Source organism: Mustelus asterias, chromosome 19 (assembly GCF_964213995.1).
Source record: "Mustelus asterias chromosome 19, sMusAst1.hap1.1, whole genome shotgun sequence".
Classification (NCBI taxonomy): Eukaryota; Metazoa; Chordata; class Chondrichthyes; order Carcharhiniformes; family Triakidae; genus Mustelus; species Mustelus asterias.
Genome location: NC_135819.1, coordinates 79,954,454 through 79,973,249, shown reverse-complemented (window position 1 = coordinate 79,973,249; position 18,796 = coordinate 79,954,454). Strand labels below are relative to the sequence as shown.

The following is an 18,796-nucleotide window of genomic DNA, read 5'->3' as shown; positions in this document are numbered from 1 at the left end:
TAGCACTGCTGCCTCACAGCGCCAAGGACCTGGGTTCCAATTCCTGGCTTGGGGTCACTGTCTGTGTGGAGTTTGCACATTCTCCCCATGTCTGCATGGGTTTCTTCCGGGTGCTCTGGTTTCCTCCCGCAGTCCAAAGATGTGTGGGTTAGGTGGATTGGTCATTCTAAATTGCCCCTTTGTGTCAGATGGACTAGCTAGAGTAAATACTACTTCAATCATTCTGTGATTTGAGATCGATAGTCACTGCTGAATGAAGTATAACCAATTATTGCCATTGTTTTCAGGCAACAGGTGATTGTAATGGTTGTTATTGCCATCTACTGCATCTCTAGACCCACCATTTGTTTCTTTACCTGTTCTAAACCCCCCCTTTTTTTTGCCTTGCATCATCGCCTGACATTTAATCTGTTTCATCATAGACAGAGCTTTCCTTTTGTTCTCTTCTTCCCCCCGCCTCAGCACATGCTGAAAAACTGGTAACGTTCTCTAACCTTTTCCAGTTCTGATGAAAGGTCATTGCTTTACCATGAACTGGCATGGACTCAATGGATCAAATGGCCTCCTTCTGAGCTGCAATGGCTCTGTGGCCTGAACCGACGTGGTTTCTCTCTGCATGGACACTAAACATTTCTAGCATTTTTCTTAAATTACAGATTTACACAATGACCGGAAGTCCTCTAGAAATTGAACTGTAATGATCCGAACTTGTTTCATGAGGGACCTTTCACTGGCAGAAAAGAAAACGTCTATCTTAAAAATTTTCCTTAATATATTTTAACTGAAGAACAATCCTGTGTGAAGTCTACCAAGCAAAACAACATGCTATATTTTAGAAAAACTGCGTACAAAAGGCTTTTTAAAAAATGGGCCTGGATTTAATAATTCATTTTTAACAATGGAATGTAGACTAGTACACATTTGGTCCAACCATAGCACTCCCATTCAGTAACTCCCAATTGGACAATCAAATATTCTGGCAAGTCTGTAGTACAGGAATAAAATGTCACAGCCACTGAAGCAACAGAGATCTTTCAATTATTTTTCCTGGAATTTGGTTTTGAATTGTTGCTGAAGTGCAGGAAGGCTAGTTCGACAAAGTAGTGACAAAAGAACAGAGTTGGCACACACCCACATGGCTGGACTCTTATTACTCTCTCTCAGATACTCAACACTTTTGTGAAGTACATTTCACACAATTGTGGACATCTGGCACCAAGATTTTAAAAAGAATCTCCTGCATTAATTGCTCTAATCAGGAATTGTTCTGTGCATATTTGATACTGCACTTAGTACTGTGATCTATAAGGAGGACTGCAGAAAATAAAGATTCACTGGAATGACACCAGTATCAGGAAAGGACGAACAGACTACAACTCTCTTCTCTAGAAAAGCGCAGGCTAAGGAGTGACCTAACAGAGGTCTCTAAAATGATGAAAGTGTTTCATAGGGTCGACGTAGAGAAGATGTTTCCACTTGCAGGGAGGCCAAAACTAGGGGCAATTAAGGTAAGATAGCCATCAATAAAAATTTAATGGGGAATTCAGAAACTTCTTTATCCAGAGAGTGGTTACCATTTGGAACATTCTACCACAAGAATAGCTAATGCAAAGAACATAGCTGCATTTAATGGAAAGCTGGATAAACATCTGTCTCGGCCACCTGGGTACTTTTTAAAATTAAAAACAGGGACTGCAGTACATGAGTCTCAGCTGTGGCTCAGTTGGTAGCACTCCTGCCTCTGAGCCAGAAGGTCATGTGTTCAAGTCCTGCTCCAGAAACAACAGCAGAAAAGTCTAGGCCGTCACTCCAGTTTACCGTAGTATTGATGCGAGTGCTACAATGGTAAAGATGTTGTATGTTCAGCTCATGTGATGGACACGATCCCATTGCACTATTTTGGAGCAGACTAGGAGTATTATCCCTGGCTAATATTTACCCCACAATCAACATTGTTACAAAAAAACCCGATTATCTGGCCATTGTTACATTGCTGCTTGTAGGAGTTTTCTGTGCACAAATTGGCTGTTGCATTTTCTACATCACAACAATGACTACACTTCAAGAAGTACTTTGGAACATCATGACAGTAAACGATGCAATACAAATGTAAGTTTTTTCTTTGAGGTACACAAGATGATAAAAGGTATGGATAAAGTAGACGTGGAGCGGATGGTTTCGCTGGTGGGGCATTCTAGGATTAGAGGTCATAGTCTTAGGATAAGGGCTAGCAAATTTAAAACAGAGTTGAGGAGAAACTACTTCTCCCAAAAGGTTGTGAACCTGTGGAATTCGTTACCACAAAGTGCGGTGGATGCTGGGACAGTGAGTAAACTTAAGGAGGAGTTAAGACAGATTTTTAATTGGATTTTCAATGGGTTGAAAGGTTATGGGGAGAAGGCAAGAAAATGGGGGTGAGGAGCATATCAGCCATTATCGAATGGCAGAGCGGACTTGATGGGCCGAATGGCCTAATTCTGCTCCCATAGCTTATGAACGTATGAAGGAAATAGATGAAATAGAAGCAGGGAGATTGTTTCCACTGGCGGGTGAAACTAGAACTAGGGAACATGGCCTCAAAATAAAGGGGAGCAGATTTAGGACTGAGTTGAGGAGGAACTTCTTTACCCAAGGGGTTGTGAATCTGTGGAATTCCCTGCCCAGTGAAGCAATTGAGGCTACCTCATTGAATGCTTTTAAGGCAAGGATAGAGAAATTTTTAACAGTAAAGGAATTAAGGGTGAGCGGGTAGGTAAGTGGAGCTGAGTCCACAAAAAGATCAGCCATGATGTTATTGAATGACGGAGCAGGCTTGAGGGGCCAAATGGCCTCCTTCTGTTCCTAGTTCTTATGTCCTTACGTTATGTTCTTTCTTCCTTTATCAAGGGGCTAGTAGAAGCCATATTCTCCATCCATTAATCACTTTGCTGCTCACTGCTGTTTATGGAAACTCCAAAAGGACAGGGTTCTTGTTTGTGCCACTAATGTTTTGCAAACCACTCATGCCAGAAGTGTTCCGCTTACTTGCAAGCTTTGTTTAATCACTATCCTTGTTCCACCTTTCATAAAACTGGTTGGTGTGGTTTCAAGACAACTTTTTTAAACACCACTTTACTACTTCTGTTTCAATTATTGAATCTTTTTTTAAAAATCCTTTGAATTAGCAAGCAGATTAGGTCTACAACGGGCTGTTGTTCCTTGGCTTTGTGGCAGTGTTTGAAAAGTCGACGGTAGTATTTTCCTCTTCTATCCTTATATACCAGTGATGAGGAAGGACTGTAGAAAAAAGAGATAATCAGCCATGGATATCTAAGGAAATAAAGGAGGGTATCAAATTGAAAGAAAATGCATACAAAGTGGCAAAGATTAGTGGGAACCTAGAGGATTGGGAAATCTTTAAAGATCAGCAGAAAGCCATGAAAAAAACTATAAAGAAAGGTAAGATGGATTATGAGAGTAAACTAGTTCAGAATATAAAAACAGATAGCAAAAGTTTCTACAAATATATAAAACAAAAAAGAGTGGTGAAATTAAACATTGGTCCTTGAGAGGATGAGAAGGGGGATGTAATAACTGGAAATGAGAAAATGGCTGACGCACTGAACAGGTATTTTGTGTCGGTCTTCACAGTGGAAGACACAAATAACATGCCAAAAATTGATGATAGGAAGGCTATGGCAGGTGAGAACCTTGAAACTATCATTATCACAAAAGAGGTAGTGCTGGGCAAGTTAATGGGGCTAAAGGTAGACAAGTCTCCTGGTCCTGATGGAATGTATCCCAGGGTACTAAAAGAGATGGCGGGAGAAATAGCAAATGCACTAGTGGTAATTTACCAAAATTCACTGGACTCTGGGGTGGTTCCCGCAGATTGGAAAACAGCAAATGTGACGCCACTGTTTAAAAAAGGAGGTAGACAAAAGGCAGGTAACTATAGGCCGGTTAGCTTAACCTCTGTAGTAGGAAAAATGCTTGAATCTATCATCAAGGAAGAAATAGCGAGACATCTGGATATAAATTGTCCCATTGGTAAGACGCAGCATGGGTTCATGAAGGGAAGGTCATGTTTGACTAATTTGGTGGAATTCTTTGAGAATATTACATGTGCAGTGGACAATGAGGAACCTGTGGATCTGGTGTATCTGGATTTCCAAAAGGCATTTGACAAGGTGCCGCACCAAAGACTGCTACATAAGATAAAGGTGCACCGTGTTATGGGTAATGTATTAGCATGGATAGAGGATTGGTTAACTAATAGAAAGCAAAGAGTGGGGGAAAATGGGCATTTTTCTGGTTGGTGATCAGTGACTAGTGGTGTGCCTCAGGGATCAGTGTTGGGACCGCAATTGTTTACGATTTACATAGATGATCTGGAGTTGGGGACCAAGTGTAGTGTGTCAAAATTCGCAGGTGACACTAAGATGGGTGGAAGAGCAAAGTGTGCAGAGGACACTGAAAGTCTGCAAAGGGATATAGATAGTCTAAGTGAGTGGGCGAGGGTCTGGCAGATGGAGAACAATGTTGGTAAATGTGAGGTCATCCATTTTGGTAGGAATAACAGCAAAATAGACTATTATTTAAATTGTAAAAAATTGCAGCATGCTGCTGTGCAGAGGGACCTGGGTGTCCTTGTGCAGGAATCTCAAGGAGTTGGTTTGCAGGTGCAGCAGGTAATTAAGAAGGCAAATGGAATTTTGTCCTTCATTGCTAGAGGGACGGAGTTTAAAAACAGCGAGATTATGTTGCAACTGTATAAGGTGCTGGTGAGGCCACACCTGGAGTACTGTGTACAGTTTTGGTCTCCTTACTTGAGAAAGGATATACTGGCACTGGAGGGGGTGCAGAGGAAATTCACTAGGTTGATTCCGGAGTTGAGAGGGTTGGCTTATGAGGAGAGACTGAGTAGACTGGGGCTACACTCATTGGAATTCAGAAGAATGAGGGGAGATCTTATAGAAATATATAAGATTATGAAGGGAATAGAGAAGATAGAAGCAGGGAAGTTGTTTCCACTGGCGGGGGAAACTAGAACTAGGGGGCATAGCCTCAAAATAAGGGGAAGCAGATTTAGGACTGAGTTGAGGAGGAACTTCTTCACACAAAGGGTTGTGAATCTGTTGAATTCCCTGCCCAGTGAAGCAGTTGAGGCTACTCCATTGAATGTTTTTAAGGCAAGGATAGATAAATTTTTGAACAGTAAAGGAATTAAGGGTTATGGTGAGCGGGCGGGTAAGTGGAGCTGAGTCCACAAAAAGATCAGCCATGATCTTATTGAATGGCGGAGCAGGCTCGAGGGACCAGATGGCCTACTCCTGCTCCTAGTTCTTATGTTCTTATCTCTCCTTCATGCCCCAGCTACACTTGACTTCCCTCATTTGGTTTCAGTCCGAGAGAGTCGGCACATTTTCAGGTGGTTCTCTCAGCAACGTAGGTAAGGTTCAAACTCTCCCCACAACGATTCATCATCAGTTTCCCCCCAGTGTGAACAGCTGAGACTATTTTCTGCATTAAAAAGTTGTGCCACTATTTTGCCACATGTTTTGCTCAGTGTAAGTTTACAATATTACAGCGTTTAACTTATGTTAAATATACTATTAAAATGTATTCCAGCATAGTGTTTTCAACCAATTCAGAACACAAAACATCAGTCTAATGTGCAACATGTGAAAAGCAATTGGTAGAATTTTACTCTACATACAAGATCTATAAAAGTTTCAGATCCTAGATGGGGTTGGCCTATCCCTAGAAACCACGCTGTCTGCTTGAAAAAGGAACATTTATGAAAAATATGCAGATCTGGATGTTGCCAGGACTCAAGGGACTGAGTTATAGGGAGAGATTGGACAGGCTAGGACTTTTTTCTTTGGAGCGCAGGAGACTGAGGGGTGATCTTATAGAGGTGTATAAGATCACGAGAGGCATGGGATAGGGTGAATGCATGAGTTGGGGAATCGAGAACTAGAGGGCATAGATTTAAATTAAGAGGCAAAAGAATTAATGGGAACCTGAGGAGCAACGTTTTTTACACAGAGGGTGGTACGTGTGTGGAATGAGCTGCTGGAGGAAATGGTTGAGGAGGGACATTGACAACATTTAAAAGGCATTTGGATAGATACATGGATAGGAAAGGTTTAGACGGATATGGGCCAAATGGTGTTGGCTTAGATGGGCCTTTTGGTCAACATGGATCAGTTTGGGCTGAAGGGCCTGTCTCTGTGCCGAAGATTCTATTATCAGGTAATCCCAAAAGGAATGAGCAATAATTTGAGGTGGAGTCAATCTGAGGGGACTTTGCATTTTTCCCAGCAACTGGCCTTAGTGTTGCTTTGGCCGATAGCTGAAAGCAGAGCTCAGGGAGTCATGAGACATGCAGATGGAAAGGAAGAAACCAGATATCTCCTGAAACATTAATTCTGGATCATTAAAGCCCCAAAAGACCTGGTTCCAGCCTTGTTATAATTTAATTGAAAAAGTAGGACTTAAGATAGCACATCCTCAAAACTTTCGAGACTGCTATTTATATTGTTGGTGGTCGAGTTGTTACACACTAGTTCTACCAAAAATAAATCCAAATCAGTTCCTACTTTTAATTCAACACCATTATTATAAATGCAGCTTCCATGAGGAAATGAGCCAAAGTCAACAGCTTCTGCAAATCTGGTGAACTGCAGGAGATATTTTCAAAAATACCAATAAAGGGAGGAAAAAACATTTACTCAAGAAAAAACAACCCACCTTTCTGAAAGTAGGCAAAGCTAATACAGGATTTGTTGCGCAAAGTCGTTACAACTTGGGTCTGTCATATGGTGAGCTGTAACCTTCTCACTCCAGGATTCCTCTTATTTAATTGGTGAGTCATTTCTCCCCTTGCAGGTGAACTGGGTTAGTCACACTGAACCTTCAGAAATCCATTAATATTCTGGCAAACATTACAATGCATCACTTGTTAAGCGTTTGGAACAGGATTTAGGAAACTCCCGGTCCCACCCCTCCATTTTCCCGATACGTTGTAACATCAAAATGTAGAAATTAGGAAAAATGGTAAATTTATTCATGATTAAAAAGCAAATACACTCATTGCACATCTGGATGTTTAACACCAGAAAATAAAACTTCACATGTGCACCATCCGTTCATTCACATATCGCCTATATTAAAAATGTGGCACCTTACGTCACGTCTCTCACAATCAGGGATCATTTTGAACTACTTAAAAATTTGCCATGTTCTTCTCCTCTTGGTAGTAGCAGCTCTCCACCTATTTTTGGACCCTTCTTCTCCTGCAGACAAAGAGAGAGAATTCGGAAATATCAGCAATTGTGTAACCAGTGAGCAGACAATAAAACAGTTCTGCAGCAATTTGATACATCATTGGGGCGGCACGATGGCACAGTGGTTAACACTGCTGCCTCACAGCGCCAGAGACCTGGGTTCGATTCCTGGCTTGGGTCACTGTTTGTGTGGAGTTTGCACGTTCTCCCCGTGACTGAGTGGGTTTCCTCCGGGTGCTCCGGTTTCCTCTCACAGTCCAAAAATGTGCCGGTTAGGTGGATTGGCCATGCTAAATTGCCCCTTAGTGTCAGGGGGACTAGCTAGGGTTAAATGCATGGGGTTATGGGGATAGGGCCTGGGTGGGATTGTGGTCAGTGCAAACTTGATGGGCTGAATGGCCTCCTTCTGCACTGTAGGAATTCCATGATTCTAAACAAACTAGAGTGCTTGCAGACAAAAAAAGGTGAATTTTGGTGTAAAACAGTTTGGTTATCAATAAAATACTAAAGTGAAACAGTTCATCGAAATTGACGCTGGCACTTATGGATATAAATTAATCTCAAAATACAAATATGAAGTATTAATGGGCAGATGGTGGTGTAGTGGTAATGCCACTGGACTATCAATCCAGAGCCCAGGTTAATGCTCGGGGGACTGCTTCAACTCCCCCTCCCACAGCAGTTGGTTGAAGTTGAATTCAATTAAGAAATCTGGAATTGAAAGTTAGCCTCAGTAATGATGAGCATGAAACTACCATCAAACAACACCTAGCTCATTAATGTCCCTTAGGGAAGAAAAACTGCTGTCCTTACCTGGTCTGGCCTACATTGACTCCAGAGCCACAGCAATGTGGTTGATTCCTTTACTGCCCTCTGAAATGGCCGAGCAAGCCTCTCAGTTCAAGGACAGTGAGGGATGGGCAACAAATACCAGCAACACCCACATCCCATGAAAGAATTAAAAAATCTACACAGGGGAAAAACCACCAATGCTGCCCTTTATATCACCCACTTTATATTGATATATATAATGTACACTCAGGCAAAGGTTAAGACTACCGTTGTACACTTCGGGCTGAACTTAATAGCCATGGCAATAGTTCTATCCACTCGCCATAGAGGCATTGACAACCATGCCATGGCCTATTCTGGGAGTCTGTACTGGATTAAATCCAAACCAGGTACTCACCAGCCTGCTGTCAGGGTTCCCCAGGCCTTCAGGACCAGGTTCCAAATCGGAGGGCCAGCAGCGTCACCAGGAGCGGTGGCCACTGCAGAGCATGCAGAAGGCTCGGGGCGAGGAACAACCAAGGAGGCCCTGGGACCAAGGTGAGTGGGGAGGCCTCATTGGGGCCACTCAGGCAGACCCCAGCAAGAGGGCTTGGTGTGGAGGGCACCAGAACATCTTCCCACAGGGGCACAGGAATCCTGAACAGGAGGCCCCAGCTCACTTGCAGGCCTGCTAGGTACACCTGGTGACCTTCCACATGGTAAGCCTCTTTCCTCCCCTCACCGCTTGCAGAACACTGGTGGCAAAATGAGGCTCTTTTTTTGGCCACTTAAGCACCTCATTCAACTGGGCTGGGAAGGTTTCCCCATCCATCCTAACCTGATTAAATGCCCCTACTCTGCCTTAGAATTATAGAATCCCTACCGTGCAGAAGGAGGCCATTTGGCCCATCAAGTCTGCACTGACCACAATCCCACCCAGCCCCTATTCCCGTAACCCCACATATTTACCCTGCTAGGCCCCCTGGCACTAAGTGGCAATTTAGCATGGCCAATCAACCTGACCTGCACATCTTTGGACTGGGGGAGGAAACCGGAGCACCCCGAGGAAACCCACACAGACACGGGGAGAATGTGCAAACTCCACACAGACAGTCAGCCAAAGCTGGGATCAAACCCGGGTCCCTGGCGCTGTGAGGCAGCAGCGTTAACCATTGTGCCACCTTGCCACCCATAAGCAAATGTTTTCTCAAAAGTCAATCCGGGGTTTGCAATAAATGGCTTTGCAGTGTCACTTTCAGCCCATGAACAAATGAACAGGAATTTTGGTTACAATGCTTTTTGAGCTGGATATAAGATATTTTTGCACAGGATTTCATAGGTTTTCCTTCCCTGCTGAAGATAAATTATCATTTTGTAACACAGGTAGACCCCCATCAAAGCGTGAAATACACTCTACAAGCAGAGTTAAGTGAAAAATATGAGAGGTTTTGAAGTCACACACCCAGAGCTTCATATGGGTCAGATTTCAAAAAAGAGAGACTTGTGCCCAGGAATACTAAGTTAATAGATAGAGACTGGAGACCTGGTGGTTGCTTCTGGACAAACAAATGGTTTAAGATTCCAGACACTATTCATGAAACTGCCTACCACTGGACATTCCCTCACAATTTCCTACCAAAGGCATATCAGTCCTGAATAAACTGTGTTATGGACTTTGAAAGAGCAGCACTTGTAAATAAACAACTATAACCAGGTTTCAAAACCTGATGTCATACCAAACCACAAATGGGTCACAGATTTTTCCACTGGAGGAAAAAGACTAACGTCCCCAGCAGAACATGGTGCACAGAAAATTATGTCCAGTAACGTCTCCTGGGAATAGCAATCTTTTCTTTTGTCACAGACTTATCTGTCTGATTCACTTGTAACTGTTTGTATGCTATTAAATCATTATCAAATGAGTAGCTTGGCACCTCTCGCTCTGCAGAATCGTATTTGTTAAAGATTATATGAGGTGAAGTCAACTTGCACGAATGAACATTGATCTCCATTTTCAAAACTCAGCATCACATTCTGCATCCTGTGAGTCTCAGCTAATTAACTTATTTTATTACCGCAGCAATGAGGCTCTGTAACCTATGACAGTTCCTTTAAATGTAAATCCAACAGGTTAGGTTGATTGGCCATGGAAAATTGCCCCTTAGTGTCAGGGGGACTAGCAGGGTAGAGATATGTGGGGTTACGGGGATTGGGTTTGGGTGGGATCGTGCAGACTCGATGGGCCAAATGGCCTCTTTCTGCATTGTCGAGATTCTATGATCCCAATTAGGTTTATTCAACTCGCTGCTTGAACCTTGAGAACAATGCCAGATCAAATGTAGCGAATATTACGCAACTTGGATCTCAACTGGTACTCGACACCAGGAAAGAGGTTTTGGTTGCTTAGCCTGTTTTCATCCATCACTTATTAGTGGCCAAAGTTAGACTTCACCCTCCCACCTGCTCCCTCCAGTCCTGCAACAAATAGATAAACCTCCCTAAAATTACATGCAACATCAAATTTTATTCCTTTCTTTTAAATGTTTAGCTCCATTTAACTCGACAGAAAAAAAGTCACTGCCTTTATTCAAACTCTATAATTAAGTAAGTCTACCAACGCCTCTACTTTCTCTGGAGGCTAAGAAAATTTGGCATGTTTGCTATGACTCTCACCATTTTTTACAGATGTACCATAGAAAGCATCCTTTCCAGAAGTATCACAGCTTGGTATGGCTCCTGCACTGACCAAGACCGCAAGAAACTATAAAGGGTTGTGAACACAGCCCAGTCCATCACGCAAACCAGCCTCCCATCCATTGACGTTGTCTACACTTCCCGCTGCCTCAGAAAAGCAACCAGCATTATCAAGGATCCAAAAGACCCCGGGCATACTCTCTTCCACCTTCTTCCATCTGGAAAAAGGTACAAAAGTCTGAAGTCACGTACTAACCAACTCAAGAATAGCTTCTTCCCTGCTGCCATCAGACTTTGAATGGACCTACCTTATATTAAGCTAATCTTTTTCTACACTCTAGCTGTGACTGTAACACTACATTCTGCACCCTGTCCTTTCCTTCTCCCCTATGTACTCTATGAATGGTATGCTTTGTCAGTATAGCACGCAAGAAACAATACTTTTCACTGTATCCCGATACATGTGTATCCCGTACAGAGTGGCCAAAAATAGTGGAGAAACAAGTGATTGGGAAAAATTTAAGAAACAACAAAGAGAGACTAAGAAAGCGATAAAGAAAGGAAGGATAGACTATGAAGCTAGGCTAGCAATTAATATAAAAAATGATAGTAAAAGTTTTTATAAATATATAAAAAGGAATAGAGTGGCTAGAGTGAATGTTGGACCCTTGGAGGACGAGAGGGGGGAGTTAATAGTGGGAAATGAGGATATGGCTGAGTCTTTAAATAAGTTTTTTGTGTCGGTCTTCACGGTGGAGGACACAAATAGTTTGCCAAATATTAACGATAGAGGGTTGGCAGCAGGAGAAATACTTAATACAATTAATGTTACCAGAGAGGCAGTGCTGGGTAGACTAATGGGACTGAAGGTGGACAAGTCCCCGGGTCCAGATGGAATGCATCCCAGGGTATTGAAAGAAATGTCAGAGGTAATAGTGGATGCGTTAGTGATTATTTATCAAAACTCGTTGCATTCTGGGGTAGTGCCGGTTGATTGGAAAACGGCTAATGTTACGCCGCTGTTTAAAAAAGGAAGGAGACAAAAGGCGGGTAACTATAGGCCGGTCAGCTTAACGTCTGTAGTAGGGAAAATGCTGGAATCCATTATTAAAGAGGAGATAGCAGGGCATCTGGATAGAAATGGTTCGATCAATCAGACGCAGCATGGATTCATGAGGGGAAAGTCGTGCTTGATGAACATGTTGGATTTTTATGAAGATGTGACTAGGGCGGTTGATGGAGGAGAACCGGTGGATGCGGTGTTTTTGGATTTCCAAAAGGCGTTTGATAAGGTTCCCCATAAAAGGCTGCTGAAGAAGATTAGGGCACACGGAGTTGGGGGTAGTGTGTTAAAGTGGATTGGGGACTGGCTATCCGACAGGAAGCAAAGAGTCGGAATAAATGGGTGTTTTTCCGGTTGGAGGAAGGTAACTAGTGGCGTGCCGCAGGGATCGGTACTCGGGCCGCAACTGTTTACCATTTATATAGATGATCTGGAGGAGGGGACGGAGTGTAGGGTAACAAAGTTTGCAGACGACACAAAGATAAGTGGAAAAGTGAATCGTGTGGAGGACGGAGAAGATCTGCAGAGAGATTTGGACAGGCTGAGTGAGTGGGCGAGGATATGGCAAATGGAGTATAACGTTGAGAAATGCGAGGTTATACACTTTGGAGGAAATAATAACAAATGGGATTACTATCTCAATGGAAACAAATTAAAACATGCTACCGTGCAAAGGGACCTGGGGGTCCTTGTGCATGAGACGCAAAAGCCCAGTCTGCAGGTACAACAGGTGATCAAGAAGGCAAATGGGATGTTGGCCTATATTGCGAGGGGGATAGAATATAAAAGCAGGGATGTCTTGATGCACCTGTACAGGGCATTGGTGAGGCCGCAGCTGGAATACTGTGTGCAGTATTGGTCCCCTTATATGAGGAAGGATATATTGGCATTGGAGGGAGTGCAGAGAAGGTTCACCAGGTTGATACCGGAGATGAGGGGTTTGGATTATGAGGAGAGGCTGAGGAGATTGGGTTTGTACTCGTTGGAGTTTAGAAGGATGAGGGGGGATCTTATGGAGACTTATAAGATAATGCGGGGGCTGGATAGGGTGGAGGCGGAGAGATTCTTTCCACTTAGTAAGGAAGTTAAAACTAGAGGACACAGCCTCAAAATAAAGGGGGGTCGGTTTAAGACAGAGTTGAGGAGGAACTTCTTCTCCCAGAGGGTGGTGAATCTCTGGAATTCTCTGCCCACTGAGGTGGTGGAGGCTACCTCGCTGAATATGTTTAAAGCGCGGATGGATGGATTCCTGAGCGGTAAGGGAATTAAGGGTTATGGGGATCTGGCGGGTAAGTGGTACTGATCCACGTCAGATCAGCCATGATCTTATTGAATGGCGGGGCAGGCTCGAGGGGCTAGATGGCCTACTCCTGCTCCTATTTCTTATGTTCTTATGTGACAATAATAAAAAAGTTAAAGAGTTTATTTATTAGTGTCACAAGTAAGACTTACATTAACACTGCAATGAAGTTACTGTGAAATTCCCCTAGCTGCCACAGTCCGGCACCTAACCAGCAGGTCTTTCAGAATGTGGGAGGAAACCGGAGCACTGGAGAAAACCCATGCAGACATGGGGAGAATGTGCACACTCCACACAGACTGTGACCCAAGGGAATCAAACCCAGGTCCCTGGCGCTGTGAAGCAGCAGGGCTAATCACTGTGCCGCCCGATAATAAACCAAATCTAATCACAAATAAGAAGTTTGCTTTGAAAATAATTGCTCAGAATTTGCTTTAATTTGATCTGCAAAGGATGAATTATCCACCCTATTGTTATACTAGTAACATTTCAGTTGATGCAGTAGATGTAACACATATACCTCAATCCCTGCCAGTAAGCTATTCAGAACACAAAACCTTAGATGAACCCACCTTCAACATTCCATCTCGCTCCCACTTAAACAGGCCACAGTGGCTGGAAAAAAACAGAAGAAATTATAATTGAGTTAGTCTCATAAATCATCATTTCTGAGGTCACTCCAATGGTTTGAAATACATTAATACTTGCAATTCAAAATGAAGACCTGAGTTCCCAGAATCCCATGAAGTTATTACAATATTGTGACCAGTTCAGATGAAGATGCAAAAACAGAGATCAGCATCATTTAGAAAGAGACCCACTTGTGCTTAAGAGCATCCAATGTGTGTGACTATTGAGGATAACAGACTGTAGTGGCATTTATTCCATGACATTTAAATAGATACCAAACCTGACATTGCGTGCGTTGTGCAAATGCATTAATGTCTCCTGTGGCCTGCTACTCATTACTGCAGCCTGGAAACGGCGGTAAAAACCAAAATAAAACTCTGACACAGCGCAAAGTGTTTACCCAGTCTTTTTGAAATCATTAATTGGAAAAAGGTAGCCGACCGTTGACAAGTCAAGTTCTTTATTCTCCTGCAACATTTACTATCAATTTCTGCCATTATCTGCTGAAACCATCAACTCCCTGTGAAGGGTTTGTTCTGCAGGCACTGCTTACCCCCAGTACACCCACCGTGTCCACTCCTCCTGGGTTAGGCCAGGTCTTATCTACATACCCATATATGGGATCTCCAGCATCTGGATAGCTGTAAACCATTACCCATTCCCCGCTCCTTAATTCAAGATCGTTCGGGTCTATAGATCTCAGGATGAGCTCTGAATACTAAGTTAATAAATAAAGCTTGAATAAGTGTTTGGCCTGAAGGAGTCCAAGTTGAGAGGCCAAAAGAAACAGGTTTTGCTCCAGAGTTGAAATCAAGAAAAAAGTGGAACTATTTATGCTGCCAAAGTTTTGATATCTTGATCTGGAAAATCTTTCATTTAATAATTATTTATACATGATTTTTCTTTCTCAATGATTTCCCGCTGTTACCAATCATGAGGACGAACCTCACTCCTCCTCGCATCATTCATTTGCAGCTACCTTACAATCCAAACTGTGGAACCTCTTAAAGATAAAGACATCGTACTGGGCTGCCTTTAAATGAGTCAGCGGCACACTAACGATAAACATTTGACCAGCAGCTAGAAACTGGTAATCAGAATTTTGATTTTCCCAAATTCAATAGTGTTGCCAGAGAGGAATATAACATATTGGATTCTAATACACTAAATATTGTACCAGTACGCTCACTCCAATTTACTTCAGAATCAGGTTGAGCTTTAACTCACGTTTTAGGCTGCATTTACATTTATAATTTATTCTGTTTGGAACAGCTGGGTACAGATGGAGCCTCAGCTGAATACAAGATAATAGTTAGACCTCAGCTGGAGTATTGGATACAGTTCTGAGTGCCACACCACTGGAAGGATGTGAATGAATTGGAGAGAGTGCAGAAGAGGTTTACAAGAATGATGCCATGGATGAGAAACTTTAGTTATGAGGATAGATTGGAGAGGTTGGGACTGTTCTCCTTACAGAGAAGGCGGCTAAGAGAGGATCTGATCATGAGGGGGCTGGACAGATAGAAAGGGAAAAATTGTTCCCGCCTGGAAAAGGATCAGCAGATTTAAAGTGATCTGCAAGAGAAGCAAATGAGATGTGAGAAAAAGCTTTTTCACACAATGCGTGGATTGGATCTGGAATGCACTGCCTGGAAGTGTGGTGGTGACAGGTACAATCAAGGCATTCAAGAGGGCATTTGGTGATTATTTGAATAGAAACCACGTGCAGGGGAAAATTATTCCTTTAAAATCAGGTAAATAACATTTTACACAATTGAGGTGAAGTTGACACACTTCGATGAGTAAATGAGCCGGCATAATTAAGGACCCCACGTACCTCGGACATTCTCTCTTCCACCTTCTTCCGTCGGGAAAAAGATACAAAAGTCTGAGGTCACGTACCAACCAACTCAAGAACAGTTTCTTCCCTGCTGTTGTCAGACTTTTGAATGGACCTACCTGGCACTAAGTTGATCTTTCTCTACACCCTAGCTATGACTGCAACACTACATTCTGCACTCTCTCGTTTCCTTCTCTATGAACGGTATGCTTTGTCTGTATAGCACGCAAGAGACAATACTTTTCACTGTGTACTAATACATGTGACAATAATAAATCAAATCAAAAAAATATGATATTCACAAGCAGAAAAGTATGGTTCGGAATAAGTATTGAGAAAAACCTCCTCAGTCAAAGGCTGATAAGTCTTTGGAATGATGTGAGGGGCATGTCAGAAAACAGACAATGAGAATGTTCAAAATGGATGTTGGGCTGGGAGAGTAAAGACGTTGAAGGACTGAGTTTCAGTAAGCAAATTACATTTTCTCGTTGATTGCTCTAATGTTATGACAAGTGCGCAGGGTAGCGATCAGGTGTGGCATAGAAAAACTGGATTACATCTGGAGATTTTGAATATTTCAGGACAAATATTGGAATATTATTTTTGTTATTAGTGGTATATTACGCAACTACTTGATTAAAGTTTCCATTGAACTACCTCTGGTTAGAGCGAAATGAGGCCGTGAGCCAATAGTTACAGAAACCGTTTCATCTTTTCTTGTTCCGCACACACTTACATACCTGCAGCTTTTCTTTGGCAGTCTTGTTAAAGCTATTGCTCTGTTACCACATGGGCACTTAAAGAAGCGTTTGACTGCATCATGCCAATGATAATCATGATTTTCACTCACGCAAATCTCCAATGGCTTGAAATATGAATACCTGCACTGTAAGAAAAGGTGAGGAAAACAATATTTTTTTTATATTTGCATAACCAGTTAGAGAAGACATTACAGAATTCACTAATCTGCAGCAAGCAAACAGTCCAATTTAGTTTTGATGAGATTACATATTTTACCATGATAACATTGCCAAAGTAAAATACTGAAGGAAGACTCTTCATTTAAAAGTTTATTTATTAGTCACAAGTAGGCTTACATTCACACTGCAATGAAGTTACTGTGAAAATCCCCTAGTCGCCACAGTCCGGCACCTGTTCGGGTCAATGCACCTAACGAGCATATCTTTCAGACTGCGGGAGGAAACCGGAGCAACCTGCACCCAACTAGCATGTCTTTCAGAATGTGGGAGGAAACTGGAGCACCCGAAGGAAACCCATGCAGACACAGGGAGAACGTGCAAACTCCACACAGTTAGTGACGCAAGCTGGGAATCGAACCCGGGTCCCTGGCGCTGTGAGGTAGCAGTGCTAACCACTGTGCCACCGTGCCGTCCCCATGTAAACAATTAGGTAATTCCTTCTCAAGGCAAGTCTGAATCAATATTCATAGAATCATGGCATCCCTACAGTACAGGAGGAGACCATTCAGCCCATCGAGCCTGCACCAACAACAATCCTACCCAGGCCTTATCCCCGTAACCTCACGCATTTACCCTGATAATCCTCCTGACACAAAGGGGCAATTTACCATGGCCAATCCATCTAACCTGCACATCTTTGGACTGTGGGAGGAAACAGGAGCACCCGGAGGAAACTCACACAGACATGGGAACAATGCGAAAACTCCACATAGTCACCCGATGCCAGAATTAAATCCGGGTCCCTAGCGCTGTGAGGCAGCAGTGCTAACCACTTGGCCACCGTGCCGCCTAAATTTAAATAAAAAAATAAGAAGCTGTCAATGTCAAGGCCAGTATTTATTGCTTGACTTCATTTGCCCTGAGCTGGTGAATGCAGTCTGCGCTCCGAAGGTACTCCCATAGTGCTGCTGGGCAGGGAATTCCATCATTTTTCTTCCTGCATCTTGACACAATGCAGCGGCTGACCAGGATATGTGCAGTTACATCAAACACATTGATGTGGGATTGGAGTTACTCAAATGGGTATGGCGGGTTTCCTTGCTTAAGTGAAAAAACCCCTCTGCTTTTCTGACAATCTGACAGTATTGTGGGCACTTCTGCTGAAATCTGGATGGAATTTGAATATTTCCTGGATTATTAATCCAGTAATATAACCATTACACTAACATGCCCCACTGAGCATACTTGTACAAAGCAAACATATCCACTTAACAGACCATGTGTTGGAATGGGCTTTTGAATTTAACCACAGTGTCGTGTTCCTTCAATAATACAGATTGCTCCAAACCCGTTGCTTGGATTTTGTGGTCAGCAGTAAAGCAAGGGCAGAGCTAAAATAAAAAGGCTGTCTAGAAAGATCTAGTAAGAAGTCTCACAACACCAGGTTAAAGTCCAACAGGTTTATTTGGTAGCAAATACCATAAGCTTTCGGAGCGCTGCCCCTTCGTCAGATGGAGTGAAAATCTGTTCTCCAACAGTGCACATTTCTGTGTCTCTGTGCACTGTTGGAGAACAGATTTTCACTCCATCTGACGAAGGGGCAGCGCTCCGAAAGCTTATGGTATTTGCTACCAAATAAACCTGTTGGACTTTAACCTGGTGTTGTGAGACTTCTTACTGTGCTTACCCCAGTCCAATGCCGGCATCTCCACATCTAGAAAGATCTAGCCATCTCTGTGGCACGAATTTCCCCTTTCTCACTGTCTCAACTTGAACAAAGAAAATAACAGCATAGGAACAGGCCCTTTGGCCCTCCAAGCCTCATCGACCATGCTGCCCAACTGAATTAAAACCCCCTACCCTTCTGGGGACCATTCCCATCGGATTCATGTATTTGTCAAGACACCCCTTAAAAGACACTATTGCATCTGCTTCCACCACCTCCCCCGGCAGCGAGTTCTAGGCACCCACCACTCACTGTGTAAAAAACTTGCCTCATACATCTCCTTTAAACATTGCCCCTCGTATCTTAAACCTATGCCCCCTAGTAATTGACTCTTCCACCCTGGGAAAAAGCTTCTGACTATCCACTCTGTCCATGCCTCTCATAATCTTGTAGACTTCTATCAGGTCGCCCCTCAACCTCCATCGTTCCAGTGAGAACAAACCAACTTTCTCCAAACTCTCCTCATAGCTAATGCCCTCCATACCAGGCAACATCCTGGTAAATCTTTTCTGTACCCTCTCCAAAACTTCCACATCCTTCTGGTAGTGTGGCGACCAGAATTGAACCCGATATTCCAAGTG

The 18,796-nt window shown here is 43.0% G+C and overlaps 1 protein-coding gene across 3 annotated transcripts in view; it reads right to left on the bottom strand.

Annotated features, from left to right (window-relative positions):
* Positions 1 to 3,175: 3,175 nt before the first annotated feature.
* Positions 3,176 to 18,796, bottom strand: part of mcm10 (minichromosome maintenance 10 replication initiation factor) — a 72,246-nt gene continuing 56,625 nt past the window's right edge. For 2 of the 3 annotated variants that reach the window (XM_078234747.1, XM_078234749.1), the window contains 3 exons: positions 16,310 to 16,455; positions 13,672 to 13,714; positions 7,032 to 7,280 (listed from right to left, as the gene is read on the bottom strand). In XM_078234747.1, the coding sequence (XP_078090873.1) occupies positions 7,197 to 7,280; positions 13,672 to 13,714; positions 16,310 to 16,455 (273 nt within the window). In that variant the 3' untranslated portion in view covers positions 7,032 to 7,196. Of the gene's footprint in view, positions 3,277 to 7,031; positions 7,281 to 13,671; positions 13,715 to 16,309; positions 16,456 to 18,796 lie in introns of those variants that run through there. The other variant, XM_078234748.1, reaches the window with a different exon arrangement.